Source organism: Syzygium oleosum, unplaced genomic scaffold, assembly GCF_021117445.2.
Source record: "Syzygium oleosum isolate NSW1041296 unplaced genomic scaffold, Sole_v2.1 Sole_v2.02, whole genome shotgun sequence".
In the NCBI taxonomy this organism is placed as follows: domain Eukaryota; kingdom Viridiplantae; phylum Streptophyta; class Magnoliopsida; order Myrtales; family Myrtaceae; genus Syzygium; species Syzygium oleosum.
In genome coordinates, this window is record NW_026607486.1 from 3,366,988 (window position 1) to 3,389,695 (window position 22,708).

Genomic DNA, 22,708 nt, shown 5'->3' on the forward strand with positions numbered 1-22,708 from the left:
GCTACTTGCTTCTTTATGTTGAAACCGAACTTGTTTCTGATGCAGCAAATAGAGATGTGCAGGGTCTCTATTTATATTGCGCTCCCGCCATCTAGGATCGACCTGAACTGTCAACTCTACACAATATTTGTTTGTTCTTTTTTATTTTATAAAATTAAAAAAATTCTTTGTCAAAAGGCAGCCGTTGGATCAGGGGTAAGGTGTGGGACGGCGACCCTTTATTTTAATGACCCAAAAGTCAATGCTTGCAAGGAGGAGGGCCTTTAAAACTGGTAACCCACAACACAAGCACTCATCTTCAGGTGGCGATGCATCTTGTTTTCCTAATTTTCACTTATTTTCTATTTTTCCATTCAATGATATTACGTATGCCCTGCTGCCACCTGGCAACTTTAGCCTATTTTTTTATTTATTTAAATCTATTTTTATTTTCCTTTTTCCACTTCTAGATGTAGCTTTGTCTTCACCAGGTAAACCTAAACCTAGGGTATGCTTGTCATGCTTGTTCTTTTGTATTTTCCCAGTGGAGGAGACTCCCAACTCAATTGCCTTATATAGTTAAACGTTCAATTTCCTATCCACGAAACTTTGATCCATGCAATGATTAACAGCATAAGTGTGTTAAAAAACATCTAACACCCATATCAATTTTAACGTTGTCTTTAAGTACTAGATCAAAGATTAACATCAAAGGCATAGTTTAATCAAATTTTTATGATTTTCAACTATACACGCCTTAGCTAACACCTAGCCTTGATCCAATGATTATAAACATGACTCTCATAACGATGGATCGAATGGGGGCCAGAGAGGCTCATCACCCGTCTAGCTTATTGGTGTTTCGGTGCAATTCTCATGCAATACGTGCTATAATCTATCAAATTTCCTATACAATTTCTATATCAAACCCCCGATGAGCTAAGTATTGCAATTTTTCCTTATCTTGCCCTCTTTTAATTAGGTTTCTGATTTTTAAGTTTAGTCAGTGCATGCAACAGTTGTTAAATAGTTGCTGCTTCTATATACTATACTTAAAATGATTAAAGTTAAGTACACACCCAATTGGCAATCACATCTTTTTTTACCTTTTATTATTCTTTGGAATGAAATTGATGTGGGTGTCTGTTGTATTGCTTGCAATTCAAACCCCTGCCGACTATCATTCATCAAGCTGACGTGGCAACATCTGGTGACCCTCCAACCCAAGCCTTTGACCGAGAATGATCAATCGGGCAGGCTTTTCCGTGAAAGGTGTGGTACGTGCTGCATACTACTAAGCAGGATACACTGATTTGTAGGCATGATTCGAGGGCTAAAGCAATGCCGTAGTTGGTGACTTCAATACAAAGGGACATCACCAATTACAATCTTGTCAATTACTTTGTCAACTCCCCAATTTTTAAAGAAACTATGGCGAGGAAGTTGACCTTGTGTTAGATATATTAATCTCTTAAATAATATAAGATGTAGGTGGAAGCTCAAGTAAATAGTTCAAACATGCATTTCCTGGCGCTTGATAACATGAAAATAGACCGTGTATTGTGGGTCTAATCTACTACTACATATGTCTCTTCGTAGTTAAGTCAATTCTATAAGTTTGTTATTTCTTTTCTAGCTGTTGGTATCAATTAGCGTCACAAAGCATTGGGATCGTGTCTGTTGACACCCAAAAATGACCAAATCTTTTTAATTGATATGACACCGATATAGAGCTTGATGTTGAATGATTACAATTAACGGTAGAGAAGCTCGTCCATGAATGGACATAAGGCGGATATAAAAGCTCGGTGTCGAGTGATTTGACTATTGAGAGGATATCAATGGCAGAAGAGCTTGTCGATAATCATGAGTATCGATGACCAAATACTATTATCAACATATGGTGATGATTGGTCGATGACTAACACTTAGAATAGATTTAGCTAAGTGTTGAAGGAAAAACTAAAGATGATAAAGATGCCAATTGAGGTATTATAAACAGTTCGTTGAGATGATTGACGTGCAATCATGGAGCCTGAAATTGCAAACATGTAGTTGAGCCCAGTGACAGCTGAAGAGTTGTAACCTCTTACTAATAAGATGAACATGCGGCTATGGGGCGTGATCATGGAGCCGAAAATCATTGATATTCGGTTGTAACTTCTAGTTTGGATATTAACTTTCCAGTTTCTTCATTTATTTTGTTTTAGAGTAATTAGTTATAGTTCTTGTTCTTGGTTACGCTTAACACTTCCTGTCCAAACTGCCATGTAACCCGACTAAAATAAAAAATGGAAGATGCAACCTTCAATGAAAGGTATAATGTCGCGTGAAGCCATTCCCGGCGAAACAGTGTCATTAGGACACTTGGTCGGTTTCATTATAACCAGATGGAGGCATTGGAGCATTTCCATAAGGGGAAATCGAAGCCATGACCATGCTTGTCGCTATTACTTAACATTGGTATAAATGAATATTATGTGTTTTTCTTAAATTGAGAATAAGAATAATATGTTTCTGGATAGTAGGGAATGATCAATGACACCATTTTCCCTCCTGAGTGGCTTTTGGGCATACTTGACTGAATAATTATTCCCCTTTTGATTTGATTTGATTCTGATTTTTTTTTTGGTGGATGATTTGATTCTGATTACTGTCCGAAATTTTGGCCACGGTTCGAGGGACCGGATGACTATGCCTTGTCTGATAAAGGAATGACTCGCTGTACTTGTGGTACTTCCACGACCATTTTCCCCATAATTTTGTGAGGGAAATCCATTTATATCTCAATGATTCTTTTTATCTGTTTATTTTTGACAAGCAAAAATTAAAATATAATTAATTACAAGATTACCAATTCGTTGACTAAAGTCTAATCCAACTGTCCAGATTATTATGTCTTTAGAACTTTATAATCACATTCCAATCAATAGTGGTAACTTCAGGGCACAATCAACCAAAGTAATTGGACTATCAATGTGATGATGCAAGTGCTTCTTGTATATGTTTTTTTAGCATAACCGTGAAAGCTAGAGCCTCACATTCTTCGCATATAGAGCCAAAAAGATTTTTACATGTCATATTCAGATAATAAATAATTATTTTCCACATTCTCTCTTGTAAACTTTAATGCAGGATTAATTCGATAATCCATGTCTGATACCTTTTTTTTTTCCCTCGAATGCCATTGACGTTTTCTGAAAACTTAATAGATGACAGTGATGTTGACCTTTTTTAAATTCGTTGACTAATTGCCATCCACATCCTTATTGTGGTCCGAACCCTAATTTAGTATTAAAGCAACCGATTAGTTAATCTCTATCGTAAATATACTAATCAGTTTTTATTTTTATCCACTCTTGGATTGGAAAAGATAACTTTCACACATGTGATCTCAAGATTCGAGTATGCGTGCAATTGGAATTCATTCGTACACTAATCGAATCTCAAATATTGAACACACAGTTTGATCTTAGCACGGACGGTGAACAAAATAGATATGTCAAAACTACAAATCGATAACTTAAGAGTTCAATAAGTGGTTTGGACGTGGACCGAAAGCCGACCATTAGGAGTTTCAAGGATCAATTACATGAAGAGCTGTAGCCACAAGGAACACATACTTAAAAAGACAAAAAAGGAAAGTCAACCTTTACATTAAAAAAAAGACAGGTCCTTTGGTCAGATGTCAACGCAACTTGCCAGCGAAAAATAAGTGTTAACTGGCCCCCAAATTAGAGTATAGACGCACGAGATCTCATTAGTTTGCATATACACGTAGACATGGAGAATTTACTATTTATGTGATGTTAAGGTCGACGAAAGAGAAGGAAAATGTGTATGGTCACCGAATCAATAGATTGGCTAATTAAAACACACTGAATACAAAGAAAGACATAAGATATACAGATTCGTCAATGACTGATAAGGTAGATCGTTGATGCTGATGAATTTGAATAGGACCAAAGTGATTAGTGGTCACTGCACATTTTACACATCGAAAATAATACTCGGATGTTCGAAATCCAACTCTGACGATAATGAACCATCGAATCCCCATTCAATTAGGTTTCTTTGAGGGAGTTGAGAATTAAGATGCTAAAGAGAGTGTAACATTCTTTACATTAGAGTACATGAGCATATTTATAGGCTTTACATGATGATAATCTAAGTTGTAAAATAACAATTACAATCAATCGGAACAAATTAAGGGGAATATATAGAATCTTCTAAATATATCTTTAACATCCCCTTAAACTTGAGGCGATTTGAAGGAGGTTAACTTGAGTTTGGAGAAAAGATCCATAAAAGTCTAGGTGGACGTGTCTTGGCATTGATCTCAATATGAGTTGTAGTGACCTTGTTGTTAGTGAGTCCGACTTGAGAAATAAGATCAGTTGCATATTTTTCTTGTAAAAGATAACAATGAGACGAATCCGAATTAACCTCCAAGCCTAAAAAGTAGATGAGTCGCCCGAGATCTTTCATTTCAAATATTTGACTAAACTATTGCTTGAGTTTTGAAATGTCAATATGATCATTGCCAATAAAAAACATGTCTTCCACATATAAGAGTAGTAGGATGTACCGACGAAATATGGGTTGAACAAAAAGAGATGGTCATTGGGACTAGATTTGAAGCCAAGAGATTTCATGGTTGAGCTAAACTTGGAATACCACGCTTGAGAAGCCCATTTCAAGCCATATAATGCTTGACACAATTGACAAACTTTGTTGGACGGATGCCAGATGTCGAATGTATATATAATGCACAAGTTTCTTAGTGGATCGCCGAAGCAATTCGGTGTGCTAGAGAGAGAATCAGCTGACGTTGATGTCGTTACTTACGTGGCTGTTGTGCAGGCTGCACGGTAGGAAGCTGTCGTCGCGCAGGAGGTTGTCATCATCAGAATTTTAGGATCTAGATCGTATGAGGGCGGCAAGTTTGATGGTGGTGTCTGTTTTTTGAAATGAGCAATGAAAGAGTCTCGAACAGCAGCTGAAATTGTAGACTTGGTGAAGAAACAAGAGTGATGTAGCTGTCATCGTGATGACCACCGTTTAGAAAGGTGACCGATGGGGCTAACATAGTTATGAAACAAACTCGATGTGCACTCGTTAGGTAACAATGATGGCTATGATGCCTAGTTGAGAATTCAGATGGAAAAGAGAGTGTAATATTATGTACATTACCAAATGAAGAATACATGAGCCTCTAAAGTAGAAACAAAACAATTAAAATTAGTAATGACCAATTAATGGAAATATACAAATCTCCTAAATATATCTCTAACAGAGTGAAAAGATTGTCTTCTTCACTCATGGATAGCTCTTACACGAAATAGAATGATTATATGAGCAATGGATAAGTGTCTTAGCACTTGATTGATCGCTCTTCACCAATTTCCAAACTTTCTCTCATCTTCAACCTTTCATGAAAGTTAAGAGAAGTTCAAAAGGAAATTACAACGGTATAATGACTTGGTGAATTTGTAGATTTTATCTGGGGCAACTATGGATTTTAAAAAAAGTGATTCTACGCGTCTCAAAGTCAACCGATTTCATTCACTCCCAAACTCATCTTTCGGTTCCCCAACAATAACTCTATTTAGATTGTTTGTTGTTTATTTATCAGTTTATATATCCCTGTATTGCCAGATCCAAGTTGAACTTTTTCATGGAGTTTGTTGAGTATGAGTTGATTACAGTTTCATTACAAGATACCTTTGTTTTTCAATTACAGTCCATCAAAACTTAGAGAATTCCTCTCTACTCTTACTCCTTGTATACATGCAAGTTTAGGTACCCGAATTCTTTGTTTCTACTTCAGTAAAGCCCTAGTTTGGTGAATTAAAACTGACAAAGGTTATTGATCAAGCCTGGTAATGTTCTTGATCTTATATAGACCCATCCTTGTCCAAGTGCGGAGTTCAAAATCTATATCCTCAAAATTTTACCACTTATGGAGGCAAAAGAAAAAAAAAAGAAGAGGGAGAAACAATCGTACGTACCAAGTATACTTACAAGTAAAAAAAAGGAAAGAAACCCTAATTAGCACAAGAGAATGCAAGAGAGGAACTCCATTCATTCCCCCAAGACACTCCATCGAATTGGAGAAACAATAAAAAACAATGAAGTTTTAGTCTTGAAAAGAGTGAAACGATTGCAGAGATGTTCATGCATGACGATTAATGCCACATGATGCTGAACTACAATGTTTCACGCAAGGCACTCAGAATGGTCTAGAGTCTCTGTACATAGATTTGGTTTTAGGTTTCTCTGTCTCAACGCAACTTTTTTAATCAATTGTTATCATATGTTATTGCAGTACATTATACATCTTGTTATAAGAAGCCTTGGATGGCTGCAATTAAAAAGAATTTGCTGGACATGTAGAGTACGCCAAGCATAGTCATTGCCATGGTCGGCTTGACTGCGTCCGGTACTCCTGGTTCGCTTCAATTAAATAGGTTTGGAGGATTTAGGTGAAGATTTTCTTCGAATTAAGTGTATTATTTTTCCCTATAACAAGGTGAAAGGGTGTGTTATTGTCTGACCAGATTCTTTGACTAATTATTTCTTAGACACGAAACACAAGTTCATTTCGCTTTGCAGTCATTTAATGTGATGACTTTGACCAAGTTTGATTGCTCCAAAGCTCATGATTCGTAAAGAATTAGATGAGCAAAGTCCCAATCATTTTGTTTAGTTAGATAACTACCTCAACTGTTCTCTTCCTCCCATGAAGTGATGAGTTGGGGTTCTCAATTAATGGCACAGAAGATAGAAATTAACATATTTGAAGTGGTTTGGATGAGTATAATAATAGAATCAATTTTCTATCTCGTAGATTCAAATGTATTAAGATTAGTATGCCATGAAAACAATTGCTGCCATAAAATCGTTCACAAACTATTTGTGTTCTCATATTCCCTGTACCTAATTTTTATTAAACCAGAAACTACTGTGGGGAGACCGTAAAAGAAATGTTAAATCATACTTAGTTAATGGTGATAATGACACGGAAGATGAGGGGAATATGTGTGCTTCGGCCACTGGTGTTGTGCGGGTGCAGTCAAGACAGAAAGCGGAGATGTTTTTAGTTCGTACAGATGGTTTCTCCCGTACCAGAGAGAAAGTTACTGAATCTTCGTTGGCTTTTTCTCACCCTAATACGCAGCGAAAGATGTTTATGTGGAAAACTACCCCCAAAAACTGTTCTGTTACTGAAAAAGCCGAGGCTAGAACTCATGGAAGAAGCTAAAGGGTAGATATATTTTCTTGACATAATGATACAGCTTCACTGTTTGAGAAATGCTATGCCAGATTTGCCAGCACTGATTATACTCTTCTGGGCTAGGACCAAGGAACAAGCATGTTAATTAACAGTTCTCTTAGCATCTGCATGGGCATCATCTTCATTCACATGCACGAAACTTTATGTGTGGAAGCAGATTTATAATTTTACAGAAATCTAGGAACAACTAGAACTAGCTATTTAGCATCTAGTGTGCGCCTTTGTTTTTCCCACCTGCAGTTTCTGATACAAGTAAAAAGCAAGATCTTGTTCGGACTTAATTAAAGTGCTTGCAACTTGAGACACAAGTTTGCTGACGCAAGCACAATGACTTGATGAGGATTTCAAGTCCATTGACACCAAAGGAGGATATTGAGCTAGGACGCCGCAACAGCTAAGAGCTCTCATAGGAGCTCTGTCATTTGATAGGAAGCGGCTCATTAGTTGCTGCTGCCATTCTGCCTAATGCCATTTTCGATCTGTTAGGGTATCGGTGTACTTATCATAATAGCTGCTGTATTGTTATATTACTGCGCATAGTCAAAATTTCATGATTTGTTACCTCATATACAGGTTGTGTCTTTCTTGTATTAGCAACAGAAGATGAAATTTCTTGTTGAACCTGACGTGCACGACGTATTTGCCTAAATCCCGGGTTTTGGGTTTGTTCAAACATTTTGTAGTCATGATACCAGGTAGTTGCCGTTGCAGTGAAAGAACTTTCAGGCAGACTTTCAATATTTTTCACTGTAATTTTGACTTATGTAATTTGATCGCCTTGTGGTGTTTTTATCTAGTGATCTTCATGAGAGGGTTGATTTCGTGGCTTGCTTGGGAGGAGATGGAGTTATATTACATGCATCAAACTTATTCAGGGATGCTGTCCCCCTGGTGTATCCTTCAGTATTGGGTCTCATGGATTTCTCACGTCCCACAAGGAAAGCTCTTCAATTCAATTTTCTTCTTATTGTGTCAGCAGGATTTTTCTTTTCATTTTAAATCATTATTTCTTTTTTGATGCGGTTTGATGATTGTAGACACAATCTGAGGCAGGTCATTCATGGGAATAATATAGGTTTTTTTTTTTTGAAGGAATAATACAGTTAATGATGTTTCATATAACTCCTAAAATGCGTCTGCGTTGTGAAATCTTCCAAAATAGTAAAGCCATGGCTGTCAAAGTATTTGATGTCCTAAATGAGGTTGTCGATCGGGGTTCTGATCCACACCTTTCAAAGGTAGAATGCTATGAACACGACAGACTTAAGCAGCGCATGAAATCATTTCTGTTTCTCTATTTTCTATTTTCAGGAACAGATTTGAAACAAAAATCCGTTTGATAACGCAATTTTATATATCTATTTCTAGAACAAATTTCTACTCCAGAAATAGGTTTGGAACAGAAATCAGAAGTAAAAAAAAAAAAATCTAGTTTTCTATTTCTGGAGCAGAAATGAGAAATAAAAACTCTTCTCATCGCTCGCCCTCGCTACTAGTTGGCCATCCCCTTGCCTTCGGCCGCCTCCTGCCACCGTTGGCCGCCTCCCACCGTCGGCTGCCTCCCACCGTCGGCCGCCTCCCGCCGTCGGCCGCCTCCTGCCTCCCGCCGTCGGCCGCCTCCTGCCTCCCGCCGTCGGCCGCTTCCCGCCTCCCGCCTCCCGCCTCCTGCCGCCGGCCGTCGTCGACCGCCTCCTGCCGCCTGCCGCCGTCCTCCACCGTGGCCGGCCGGCAGCCTCCCACCACTGGCCACCGTCCTTCGCCCCCCGCCGCCATCCACTGTCCTCTGCCCACCGCTCGGAAGGGAGAAATTTTGTGTCGTTATCAAACGAATTTTCATTTCGGAAACAGAAATTTTGTGTCGTTATCAAATGCGTATTTTTTGCTCAGAAACTCATCCGGGGAACAAAAACGTTACCATGCGCGCCCTTATTACAAAGGTGAGTCAGTGAACTCATTCTCCAAAAGAAGAAAGGAGGGAGAAAGGATATTAACATTTTGGTCTTAACTTGGGCAACATGTCTAGTTACATTTTCTTCCCACTGACAAGACTCTATTTATCTTAGTCGAAACTTCTGAGCACCAACATATATGGTAAACGTCATGTAGAAACATGAAGCGGACTTCATATCAAAATGGAACAGGAAATTTTGTGCTTCTAAACAGGAAAGAATGGAATACGAAACTTGTTATGTAGTGAACTGATTTCTTTGTTCCATCAATCACAAATAAAACCTTGTCATATAGGTGCAAGGTGATGGAGTCATTGTAGCTATTGAGATAGAAATTGTTATGTTTTTCCATTAAGCTTAGGTGGGTATTTATATACCCAAGACTACATCTAAGAAGACTTTTTTTTTGGTCAAAACATTCTAGAAGACTTGACTTGCAAGAAAGAAATACATAAAATATAAAACTTTCTATTTCAAAGATAGGGTTCCAAAACCAATAATATTATATTTGGTTGATAAATACGATGCTTGAACTGGAATGTAAGGCATGATTGAAGCTCCTTCAGTTTTTGGAAAGCAAGGAGAAAGCTACTACATTCAAGACCCATCGAGTTTGGTAAATGTACACATCTGTACATGATATAAGTTAAACTGGTAGTACAAAATCCTACTTACCAAAGCTACATACTATTAATTTACACCATATAGGCTGCCCATTGATTTGGGGTGCCATTTTCTTTTACTCATTTCCTTCTTCTTCCTTTTTTATAAGGGAATTAAATTTTTGTATAAAACAAGTCTTTTTTTTGGGCGAGAATGAAGATCTAACCTGTTGGCTTGTTCTAGCGGGGGTATCAGAGTATTTCATTTCATTTTCTCGGACTTTCCTAACTCCAGATGTCCCTGGACAGCAGTTGTGGTTATCATTACAGATCGTTTTCAATTCTCAATTTACTGGACTTGCTTTGTGAGATGCGTCCTTATTCTCTGGAAAGCGAAACCTTTTCTCTATCTCTAATCCACTTACTAACACGACTCTAACAAGATAACAGTACATATATCAATGACGTGTCTTTGAACTCTCTCTTTGAGATTGTCGAACGGTGACCGAGAGTATGTTCATGGGGTTGGAAAATCAAAATGGGTTATCACACAATTCGATGCCACTACTCATATTACGCATTCGAATTGTTTCCAAAACTTTAGGAAAACTTACAAACTGTCTACCCTTGGAGAAGTCCGGTGTTTCCATGCCACCCGACCTCACTTTCAAAAACGTAGTACTACTAACTACTAAACCTCAACATTCGACGTAGATGGAAGCTCGAATTTTTCCCTTATTAGTAGACTGGGTAAGTTCCACAGCTTTCAATGAGTGGTCACATCTAAGGGGAAAAGAAGAGAAATTAAAGATAAGAGACTGTAGACAAGTGCAAATACTATTACAACATAAAACAAAGACCAGGGTGCATTTCATGGCATCTCATGGTCACATGTTATTACAAACCTAAAGCGCGCACACTTCAGAGTTCAGAAAACAACTTGCATTTACTTCTCCTCCACACAAGCAGCAGTTGAGAGAAGAAAAGGCCATAGTTGTTGCACAACCCTAAAAAAGAGAGAATTATGCTTTTCTCTTCTAATAATATACAAAGAAATATTTCTTCGTACATTATTACATGGCTTTCACAGCTTGGAACCTAGGCTCTTTGGGGAGGAACTTCTGCTCAGCATAGACCGACATGTAATCCCCAAACACAAACTTGGGGTAAGCACGAGCTTGCTCCACCAGCTGCGGCGCAGGGGCAATGGTGGCAGCAAGGGACGGGTTGTAGAATGAGGCGATGGAGCGCCGGTTGCCATCTGGGATGGCGAGGACGCGGTGCCAGATGCTCTTGTACTTGCCGTTACTCAGGACCTCGATCTGGTCCCCCGTGTTGATGACGATGGCATTGGGGAGTGGCTGCACATTGATCCACTCACCTCCCTTGAGTATCTGGAGGCCCCCAATGACGTCATCCTGGAAGAGTAGGATCACGCCGCCCGCATCGGTGTGGGCTCGGAGGCCGTTGATCCGCTCAGGTTGCGAGCAGGGCGGGTAGTGGCTCACTTTAGTCCCGAAGAAGGCCTTGTTGTTGTTGCTGTCGCCGCTGTCGTCATTGCCACCGTTGAAGGCGCTTTTGATATAGCCCTTTGGCAAGCCCAAATTCTCGTCCATGACTTCCATGACCTTCTCGGCAAGCTTCTTCAGTTTTGCCCGATACTCCGCCATTGTTTCCCTGTTAAGTTACTCATGCAAATTATTAACAAATCCTTTTATAAAAAGGGTGCAGTCATTTAGTGAACGTACTTATATGTTGTTGCACTTAATTAACCTAATGAGAGAGAGAGAGAGAGAGAGAGAGAGAGAGAGAGAGAGAGAGAGAGAGAGAGAGAGAGAGAGAGATGAAAATTACTTGAAACCGGGAGTGTTGGAAGGCCATTCATTGTCATCAAGGAGAGTGATAACATCCTCCCAGTCCACGTTCTCTACTTTTTCACCATCACTGTCATTCAACAGCTTCACAGGGGTTGACTCGTTGAAGTTCTCTTCTCTCTCCAACTTGTAGAACTCAGTGGAAACTCTCTTCACTCTCTCAAGCAGCTCCTCTGGTATTCCATGGTTCACCAACTGCATTCATCATTACATAATCATCAATTCACACGATCAGAATCATTAGCTCTGGATATTTTTTTAGCGTAAAGTAATGCATGTATCTTTTACAGGAGCCATTAGATCATGTAGGTTTCAAGTGAAATTAGATCATCATATTTTAGTTCATTGAGCACACATGCAATCAGACTACGTATCTCGCAGTTTTTCTCTAATGAAGCCACCTAGTATCTTCTAGTACGTCTTACCAGGATTTTTGTCTACCTATCATGTCATATCATAATTGCCTCGTTTCTCGACAGTTGAGAGACGACCATTAGAACATATGTTTTAGAGGGGAATAATTTACCCTATTGGATAGTTGTCCTATTGGAACTGGGAACAAGAAAATAATGATAAAGATGTAGAAGGTTTGAAAAAGTAAGAACAAAACATTTCCTTCAATGATTGAGAAACCATTCAAATCAGGGCATTTTCATTTTTCAGGGACACACTTAAAAGTTCCGAACCAAGATCTGGGTGAACATTGCTGAACTTAACCCAAAAAGATATACTGGCGCGCGCCTACATGCACTCAGAAAGAAAATCAAACTGACGACTTTCCTTCCCTCAATCAAAGTCTCAAGTGAAGATGAATATGGGATGAAATGTTGTACCTGGAAGAATCCCCATTCTTCACAGCCATTGGCAATCTGCGCCATTGTCTTGGCCCTTTCCTCGCCGCTGAGCTTCGAGAAATCAATCACCGGAATCGCCATTTGACGTGTAAATATTTCTTGAAGTTTATATGTGAATGAAAACAAGTAACAGAGAACTCTAAGAGGGCTGCTCAAGCTACTTGCTTTCTGATGGTGAAATGAAGCTTGTTTCTGATGCAGCAAACAGAGATGTGCAGGTCTCCATTTATATTGCACTCCCGCCATCTAGGATCCATCTGAATTGTCAACTCTACACAATATTTGTCTGTTATTTTTTATTTTATAAAATAAAAAAAAAACTCTTTGTCAAAAGGCAACCGTTGGATCAGGGGTAAGGTGTGGGACGGTGACCCTTTATTTTAATGACCCAAAAGTCAATGCTTGCAAGGAGGAAGGTCTTCAAAACTGGTAATTCACAACACAAGCACTCATCTTCAGGTAGTGATGCATCTCGTTTTCCTAATTTTGACTTATTTTCTATTTTTCAATTCAACGATATTACGTATGCCCTTCTGCCACCTGGGACACTTCAGCCTAGTTTTTCATTTTATTTTTATTTATATATTTCCACTTTCTACTTTTAGATGTAGCTTTGTCTTCTCCAGGTAAACCTAAAGGTAGGGTATGCTTGTCATGCTTATTCTTTTGTATTTCCAGTGGAGGAGACTCCTAACTTAAGTGCCTTGTATATAGTTAACATTCAATTTCCTATCCATGAAACTTTGATCTATGCAATGATTAACAACATAAGCGTGTCCAAAAACAGCTAACACCCACTAATTTTAACATTGTCTTTTTTTTTTTTTGGTAAGGATACTAATTTTAACATTGTCTTTAAGTACTAGATCAAAGATTAACATCAAAGGCACAATTTAATGGAACTTTTATGATTTTCAACGATACTTGCCTTAGCTAACACCTAGCCTTGATCCAATGATTATGACATTACTCTCATGAGGCCGGCAAGGCTCATCACCGTCTAGCCTATTGATGTTTCAGTGATATTCTCATGCAATATGTGCTATAATCTATCAAATTTCATATAAAATTTCTATATCTAACCCCCGACGAGCTAAGTATTGCAATTTTTCCTTATCTTGCCCTCTTAAATTGGGTTTCTAATTTTAATCTAATCAGTGCATAACAAAAGTTGTCAAAAAAGCTGCCGCTTCTATTAAACTATAATCATTATGATTAAAGTCAAGTACACACCCAATTGGCAATTACATCCTCTCACTTTATTATTCTTTTGTATGAATGTGATGTGGTTGTCTTGTAATTCAAACCTCTGCCGACTACCATTCATCAAGCTGACGTGGCAACATCTGGTAGCCCCCCAACCCAAGCCGTTGACTAAGACAGAAAGATCGATCGGGCAGGCTTTTCCGCGAAAGGTGTGGAACGTGCTGCATATTACTAAACGGGATACACTGATTTGTAGGCATGATTCGAGGGCTCAAGCAAGGCCGCAGTTGGTGACTTCAATAGAAGGGGACATCACCAGTTATAATTTTGTCAATTACTTTGTCAACTCCCCATTTTTTTTTATTAAACTATGACGAGGAAGTTGACTTTGTATGAGATTAATCTCTTAAATCATATAAGATGTAAGTCGAAGCTCGAGCAAGTAGTTCAAACAAGCAAATCCTAGCGTTTGAAAACATGAGAATCGATTGTGTATCAGATGTCTAATCTGTTAGTACATATGTGTCTCTTCATCCTTAAATTGTTATTTCATCTCAAGATGTTGGTGTCTATGGGCTCCATAAAGCATTGGGATTGTGCCATAGGTTTGTGACACTTTATAAGATCTCACTATCACCATATCGATGTTAGCCGGCATTAATTTTCAAAAGAGGAAATCGAGTCCATGGCCATGCTTGTGGCTATATCATGTTGGCTGATTCAATAATCCATTGTAACTTCATTTCGGTATGCACATATAGTAGTTTTTTTTTAAAGTGAGAAAAAGAATAATATATTTCTCTGATATTAGGGAATGACCTGTAACTCCATTTGCCCACCTGGGTGTCTTTTGGGCATACTTGACTGAATAATTATTCCCCTTTTGATTTGATTCTGATTAGTGTCCGTAATTTGGGGCACGGCTCGAGGGACAAGATGATTATGACCTTGTCTAGACCGAGCAATGACTTGCTGTACTTGTGATACTTCCACCCCCATTGTCCCCATTATTTTGCCAGCGAAATTCATCTATATCCTCAAGGGTTTCTTTTTCTCTGTTTATCTTTGATAAGCAAAATAATAATAATTAATTACATGATTACCAATTCGTTGACTAAAGTCTAATCAACTCTCCATATCATTATGTGTTTAGAACTTTATATCCCTAATTAACGTTCCAATCAGTCGTGGTAGCTTCTGAGGACAATCAAGAAAGTAATTGGAATATCAATGAGATGTTGCAAGTGCTTCCTATATATATATATATGTTATTTAGCATAACCCTGAAAGCTAGAGTTTGATTTTTTTTACATACATAGCCAAAAAGATTTTTACATGTCATGTTCAGATAATAAATAATAGTTTTCCACATTCTCTCTTGTAAAAACTTTAAGGCAGGATTAGTTCGACAATCCTTGTCTGGTACCTTGTTTCCCCTTGGAAAGTCATTTACGTTTTATGAAAACTTAATACATGACAGTGATGTGGAGATGATATTGAACATTATTAAATTCGTGGACTTATTGCCATCCACATCATTGTTGTGGTCGGGACCCTAATTTAGTATCAAGGCAACCACTTAGTAATATAATAATCACTATCTATTTTTTATCCACTGTCGAATAGGAAAAAAGATAACTTTTACACACGCGATCTCAAGACCTGACTATGCGTGCAATTAAAATTCATTCATACATAAATACAGTAATTGAATCTCAAATGAACACACAATTAGATCTTAACATGGACGGTGAACAAAATAGATATGTCAAAAGTTCAAATCCATAACTTGAGAGTTCAATAAGCGGTTTGGACGTGGACCGAAAGCCGACCATTAGGAGTATTCAAGGGTCAATTACATGAAGAGCCGTAGCCACAAGGAACACATACTTAAATAGACAAAAAAGGAAAATCAACCTTTTCATTAAAATAAAAAAAAAGACAGGTCCATTGGTCAGATGTCAACGCTACTTGCCGGCGAAAAATAAGTGGTAACTGGCCACAAAATTAGAACATGCACGCACGAGATCTCATTAGTTTGCATATACACATACACAGGGTTTCCTATTTATGTAATGTTAGGTCGACGGAAGAGAAGGAAAATGTTTATACACACCAAATCAACAGATTGGCTAATGAAAATACACTGAATATGAACACAAAGAAAGACAAAAGATGCACGGATTTGTGTCGATAGTTAGTGCCGATGAATTCGATAATGAACAAATTGCTTAGTGGTAATTGCTCATTTTGGCACATCTAAAATAATACTCAGATGTTCAAAATCCAACTCTAACGAAAGTAAGTCATCGAATCCCATTCGATAAGGTTTCTTTGAGTGGAAAGATCGTTTTCTTCACTCATGGGTAACTCTTGCACGGAATAGAATTGTCATATGAGCAATGGATTAATGTTTTAACACTTGATCTATCGCTCTTCACCGATTTCCAAATTTTCTCTCATCTTCAACTTTTCATAAAAGTCGAGAAGTTCAAAAGGAAATCACAAGTGTTTGGTTTCTCTTATGACTTGGTGAATTTGTAGATTTTATGATTTTTTTAAACAGTGATCCTACACATCTCAAAGTCACACAACCAATTTCATTCACTCCCGATTTCATCTTTCGGTTCCCCAACAGAAACTCTATTCAGATTGTACTCAGGTTGTTTGTTGTATATTTATCAGCTTATTTATTACTGTATTGTCGGGGCCGACTTAAACTTTTCATAAAGTTTGTTGAGTATGAGTTGATTATATTCTCATCACAAGATACCTTTTGTCTCAGTTGCAGTCCATGTATACGTGCGAGCTTAGGTAACTGAATTCTTTGTTTCCACTTCAGTGAAGCCCTAGTTTGGTGAAGAAAATCCGACAAAGGTTATCGATCACAATAAACTGTAATGTTCTTGATCTTATATAGATCCATCCTTGTGCAATTGCGGAGTTCAAAACCTGTGTCCTCGAAGTTTTACCACTTACGGAGGCAAAAAGAAAGGGGAAAGATAAATGTTGGGAAAATTGTCCAAAAAGTCCTAAATCTATTGTATGGAGACCAATTCAGTTCTAAACCTTTTAAAAAGTTGCCAATTCAGTCTTAAATCTTTCAATCGTGCCAATTTAGTCATAAATCTATTGACTCTTTGCCAATTTAGTCCTAAACCTTTTAACGAATTGCTAATTTAGTCATTCCGGCTAATTTTGCCCAGAAATCGCTGACGTGGTGGTCTAGTCGGCGTCGGCCGTCCTACGTGGATAATTTTCTATTTAAAAAAAAAGTCAAATTTTTTATTGATTTTTGTTGATTATTTTATTTTTATTCTTTTTTTTTCCCTTTCTTCTTCATTGAGCCGGCGACGAGGGCTGGCGGAGGTGGTCGGCCACTGGGCGACAGTTGGAGACCCCTGCCAACCCCTGGGCGAGGGCTGCCGGAGAGGGTGTCGCGAGCCCTTGCCCAAGCCCTCGCCGGCCGTGGGCGAGGGCATCATGGCCCTCGCTCGCCCTCGCTGCGGTCGGCGATAGCCTGGGCGAGGGCTTGCGAGTCTTCATTGCGGCCGACGAGGGCGTCATGAGCCCTCACCCGCCTTGCTGTGGCCAGCGACGGCCTGGGCGAGGGCCGCGATGCCCTCGCCTTGCCAGATCTGGCGAAGGCGCCATGGCCCTCGCCCACGACCGGCAAAGGCTTCGTTGCCCTCGCCCCCGGGCCGGCGGGGGTTGCCGGCCCTTGCCTAGTGGCTGGCCACCTCCGCTGGCGCTTATCCGACGAGCTCAACGAAGAAGAAGAAAGGAAAAAAAAAAGAATAAAAGTAAAATAATCAATAAAAATCAATAAAAATTCTATTTTTTTAAAAATAGAAAATTATCCAAGTCAATGCCACGTAGGATGGCCGGCGTCGACTGGACCGTCACGTCAGCGATTTCCTGACAAAATTAGGCGGAATGACTAAATTAGCAATTAGTTAAAAGGTTTAGGACTAAATTGATAAATAGTCAATAGGTTTAGGACTAAATTGGCACGATTGAAAGGTTTATGACTAAATTGACAACTTTTTAAAGGTTTAGGACTGAATTGGCAAAATTGAAAGGTTTAGGATTGAATTGACCGCCGTATAATAGGTTTAGGATTTTTTGGATAATTTTCCCGATAACTGTACGTACCCAGTATACAGTTACAAGTTAAAAAAAAGGAAAGAAACCCTAATTAGCACGAGAGAATGCAAGAGAGGAACTCCATTCATTCTCCCAAGACAATCCATCGAGTAGGAGAAATGATAAAAACTAATGAAGTTTTAGTCTTGAAACGAGTGAAACGATTGAAAGAGATGTTCATGCATGAGGGTTAATGCCCCATGATGCTGAACTACAATGTTTCACGCAAAGCACTCAAAAACGGTCTAGAGTCTCTGTACATAGATTTGGTTTTAGGTTTCTCCGTCTCCAGGCAGCTTTTTTAATCAGTTGTTATCATATGCTATTGCAGTACATCATACATCTTGTTATAAGAAGCCTTGGATGGCTGCAATTAAAAAGAATTTGCTGGACATGCAGAGTACGCCAAGCAAAGTCATTGCCGTGGTCGGCTTGACTGCGTCCGGTACTTCTGGTTCACTTCAATTAAATAGGTTTGGAGGATTTAGGTGAAGATTTTCTTCGAATTAAAGTGTATTATTTTTCCCTACAACAAGTTGATAGAAGGGTGTATTATTGTCTGACCAGAACCTTTGAGTAATCACTTCTCTGACTTGAAACACAAGTTCAGTGCGATGGCTTTGGCCAAGTTTGATGGTTCCAAAGCTCGTGATTAGTAAAGAATTAAATGAGCAAAGTCCACTCGTCTTGTTTAGTTAGATAACTACCTCAACTGTTCTCTTCCCCCCATAAACTGATGAGTTGAGGTTCTCAATTAATGGCACACAAAATAAATATTCATTGTCATTCACTCTTTCGCCTAAAAAAATAAAATCTCCAGTTCGTGCATTGACTGTGTCAATCTTAATATATTCAAGCTGGTTTGAATGAGTGACATATGTTTACTGCAGGTTAACTTTGAAAAATAGAGTCAATTTTCTATTGTTGAATTCAAATGTATAAAGATGAACGTTCCATGAAAACATGCGTGAGAAAAATTGAACTTTATACAGACGTTCTATAGATAAAAAGTCCAAAATGAAAGGTGGTACTATTGCAGCACTAGTTTTCCTCGATTGCTGCCATAAACTCCTTCATCAACTTTGTTCTCACTTTCCTTGTACCAAAATGAAAGGTGGTACTGTGCAGAAGAAGACAAGTCTCGCTCATCAATCTTCATTGAATGGCCTTCTTGACACCTCACAGTTCTCATCATCAAAATTCTTGTTCATTCAAATTCCTCACCTAAGAAGCTGCTTCCTCCACGTTAATTGCTAGTTTAGGGCCCGTTTGGCGACGTGCAAAATAGTGAAAATTTCTATTCTTTTGTTCCTAGAATCCGTTTAAGAACAGAAATCCGTTTGTTAAAATTTTTGTGCCCGGGCACAATTTTGCAAAAAATTGGTCCCATAATCAGTTTTGGAACAGAATTAAGAGGCAAAAAAAAGTAATTTCTTGATTCTGGAACAATTTTTCCGGAACTGATTCTTCTTGGTTTTCTTCTTTCTTTTTTATTTGTTCTTCATCTTCTTCTTGGCCCACCGTTGGCCCGCTGCCAGCGACCGGCCACCGGCAACCGTCCACTGGCCAAGGCTGGCGAGGGTGGCCCTCGCCGCCCCCGGCGACGGCGAGGTCGGCCTTGCCCAGATCTGGCGAGGCCGACCTCGCCGTCGCCACCCCCGGTGACGGCGAGATTGGCCTCGCCAGATTTGGGCGAAGTCAAGCCTCGCCCGGCCAAGGCGAGGCCGACCTCGCCATCGCCACCCCTGGTAACGGCGAGGTCGAGCCTTGCCAGATCTGGGCGAGGTCGAGCCTCGCCCGGCCATGGCGAGGCCGACCTCGCCGTCTTGGGGGGGGGGGGGGGGGACGGCGAGGTCTGCCTCTTCTTGGCTGGGCGAGGCTCAAGCTTGCCGTGATCTAGTGAGGCTGAGCTCGCCGTCGCCATCGGCGAGGCCGGCGACGAGGGCCGCGACGCCCTGGCCGGCCCTGGCCTGTTGCCGGTCGTCGGTGCTGGCGTCGGCGACCGGCCATGGCCAAGGGAAAAAAAGAAAAAAAAGGAAAAAAAAAAGAAAGAAATATTAAAAAAATTCAAAATATTATTAATAAAAAGAAATTTTGTGTAGCTACTAAACTTATTTATGTTCTTTTTCTATTCTAAGAATAGAAACTTTGGGCAGTTACTAAACGTCTTTAAATACTTAAAAATTATTTTCGGACACAGAATAAAAAAAAATATTTTTGACTAAAATCTATTTTCGAGTATAAAATAATTGCCATGCGCAGAAAATCACATTTCAGTCTCTGGTCAACTCAATATTTCTTTTGCAGTACACGCACAATTCTTGTGTTAGAAACTCATTGATTGTAATGATGTGACAATCTGCAAAAGCCATCATGATTTGCCACGTACACGCATGATTTTATGGTTAGGATTATATGTATGTGTGGAAAGTTTATATAGTCGATAGCTTTCCTCACACAAAATCGATCCGGATTTTCGGGCTATCGACCTATATCTTTTTTTCGTCGGATATCAGTATAGTCATCATCGAAAGTAAATGTAGGGGTGTCCGATAGGGTGAGAGGTTGAACTAAACCAAATCACAACCTGACCCGAATATGACATGAACCGAAAATCTGATTCGATTTGATTCGGGTCAGGTCGGGTCGTTTTCTCTCTTTTTAAGATCTAAAACAGAAGGATTTATTTCGCTTAGTCGTTCACCTAAAATCGTCCACTGAATGTTCTCTCATCTTCTATTTATTTAATAATCATTTTTTTCTCTGATTGATAGACCCATAATCTATCAAAGTGTAGTGATCGATGTTCACATCTCTGTTATTAAAAAACTTGTACTACGTTATTTCGGAAAAACACTTTTGTCAAGAGTACAACGTATTGCGCACATATAAAACACATGATGTATAATTTATACACGCATAAAAATACTTCAACTTTCTACTTATTTTCCGAATTTCTGCCGGTTAATTAATGATGTAGCAAGTCACTTATCACATATACCGAAGATACGATTATTTTTTAATGTCATATTCGCACGAAGAAATATAACATCCTTCTGATGCATCATTAGATAATACAAAATAATATCAAAATTCAATTGTCAGATATGATTTTTTTATAACAAAGATTATTGTAAAAATAGTTTTCTTTTATAGGCAAATTTTGCTCGTTTATAGTACAATTAACTTAAACTCATGATAATTTTCGATTTCATGGATATTCTCATGGCAGCTTACATAGTCTCTCAACAACCCCTATATAGGGTTGGCTATCAGACTAGACCAGATTAGATATGACTCATGCTCAGACATTAAATAAATTCATGATTTCAATTATTTCTACAGACAAGAAAATTTCATTTTGATGTTTGGCCATACCAATTGGCACATAATTATTAATAAAGGGAATGCACAATAATTTAAAGGGTTAATATCACAAAAAATCCCAAACTGGTAAATCTGTGATAAATTTATCCGAAACTAATTTTTTGATCATAAAAAACTCCAAAATGGTACACCTGTGACAGATTTACCTTGAACTAATTTTTTGACCACCATAAATCCCAAATTGGTACATTTATGAAAAATTTATCTTTCATTAAATTGGATTTATATCACGAAAAACCACAAAATAGTACATATGTGACAAACAGAGGTTAAAACCCTACATTGATATACCCGTTATCTGCTAAGTGTCATCCAATTCATAAATTTGACAGTAAATTTAACGGAAACTTACATAGGGTAAAATTATTACAGATATACCAGTTTGGGGTTTTTCATGATCAAAAAATTAGTTTGAGGTAAATTTATCACAAGTGTACCAGTTTAAGATTTTTCATGGCATTAACCCTAAATTAAAATTCGACCAAAAAAACCCTAATTTAAAAGAAATAAAAAAAAGTTGACAAGGAAATGGAAGCCCACATATATTTTGGTGGTTCAAGAAAATGAGGACTTAATTTGTGATAGGTCAAGTGCGACACTTCGCTCCCGTTCGGATAGAAGAGAGATGAGTTTCAGCTCTGCTTGTATATTGTATTCACAAAAGTCACGTTTCATAACAAACATATAACTCATGACATCTGCCTCGAGTGTTGTTAATAAAGGTCGTTGATCATTCACATTGCTGCAGATTCCGTAAGTCAGGGAAAAATGTCAAAAAGTTCTAAATCTTTTGTATCGGTGCCAATTTAGTCCTAAACATTTTTTTTGTACCAATTCAGTCATAAATCTTTTGTATTTGTGCCAATTGAGTCCTAAACCTTTTTTTGGTATCAATTCAGTCCTAAACCTTTTGCATTTGTGCCAATTCAGTCCTAAACCTTTTTTTGGTGCCAATTTAGTCATAAACATTTTGATTTGGTGCAAATTCAGTCCTAAATCTTTTGCATTGGTGCTAATTCAGTCATTCGACACGTGAATAGCTATTAGCCGAAAGGACTGAATTGGCACCAATGTAAAAAGTTTAGGACAGAATTGGCACCAACGCAAAAGGTTTATGACTGAATTGGCACAAAAAAAATGTTTAGGACTAAATTGGCGCCAATGCAAAAAGTTTAAGACTGAATCTGTACCAAAAAAAGGTTTAGAACTAAATTGGCACAAATGTAAAAGGTTTAGAACTTTTTTGACACTTTTCTCCCATACCGTAAGTCACGGCACGATTTTATGTAGACTTTTCTCGATCACATAAATCCCTGTATGTAAATCATTGCACATTATTTTAGCACCACCAATTGTGATTAGTTGTGGTCTTCTTCTTGCTTGTTTTCACAAATGATCCTGCCATGGAAGAGCA

The 22,708-nt window shown here is 38.5% G+C and overlaps 2 protein-coding genes across 2 annotated transcripts; both read right to left on the reverse strand.

The window, feature by feature from the left end:
- Positions 1 to 8,749: 8,749 nt before the first annotated feature.
- Positions 8,750 to 9,049, reverse strand: LOC130137524 (uncharacterized). Its single transcript, XM_056309035.1, has one exon. The coding sequence runs from the start codon at positions 9,047 to 9,049 to the stop codon at positions 8,750 to 8,752; it is 300 nt and encodes a 99-aa protein (XP_056165010.1).
- Positions 9,050 to 10,900: 1,851 nt separating this feature from the next.
- LOC115665080 (1-aminocyclopropane-1-carboxylate oxidase 5-like) lies at positions 10,901 to 12,636 on the reverse strand. The gene is made up of 3 exons (XM_030586965.1): positions 12,535 to 12,636; positions 11,682 to 11,896; positions 10,901 to 11,504 (listed from the first exon to the last, which is right to left on the reverse strand). Exons 1-3 carry the CDS (start codon positions 12,634 to 12,636, stop codon positions 10,901 to 10,903), a joined length of 921 nt encoding a protein of 306 aa, XP_030442825.1.
- Between the last annotated feature and the right edge of the window lie 10,072 nt (positions 12,637 to 22,708).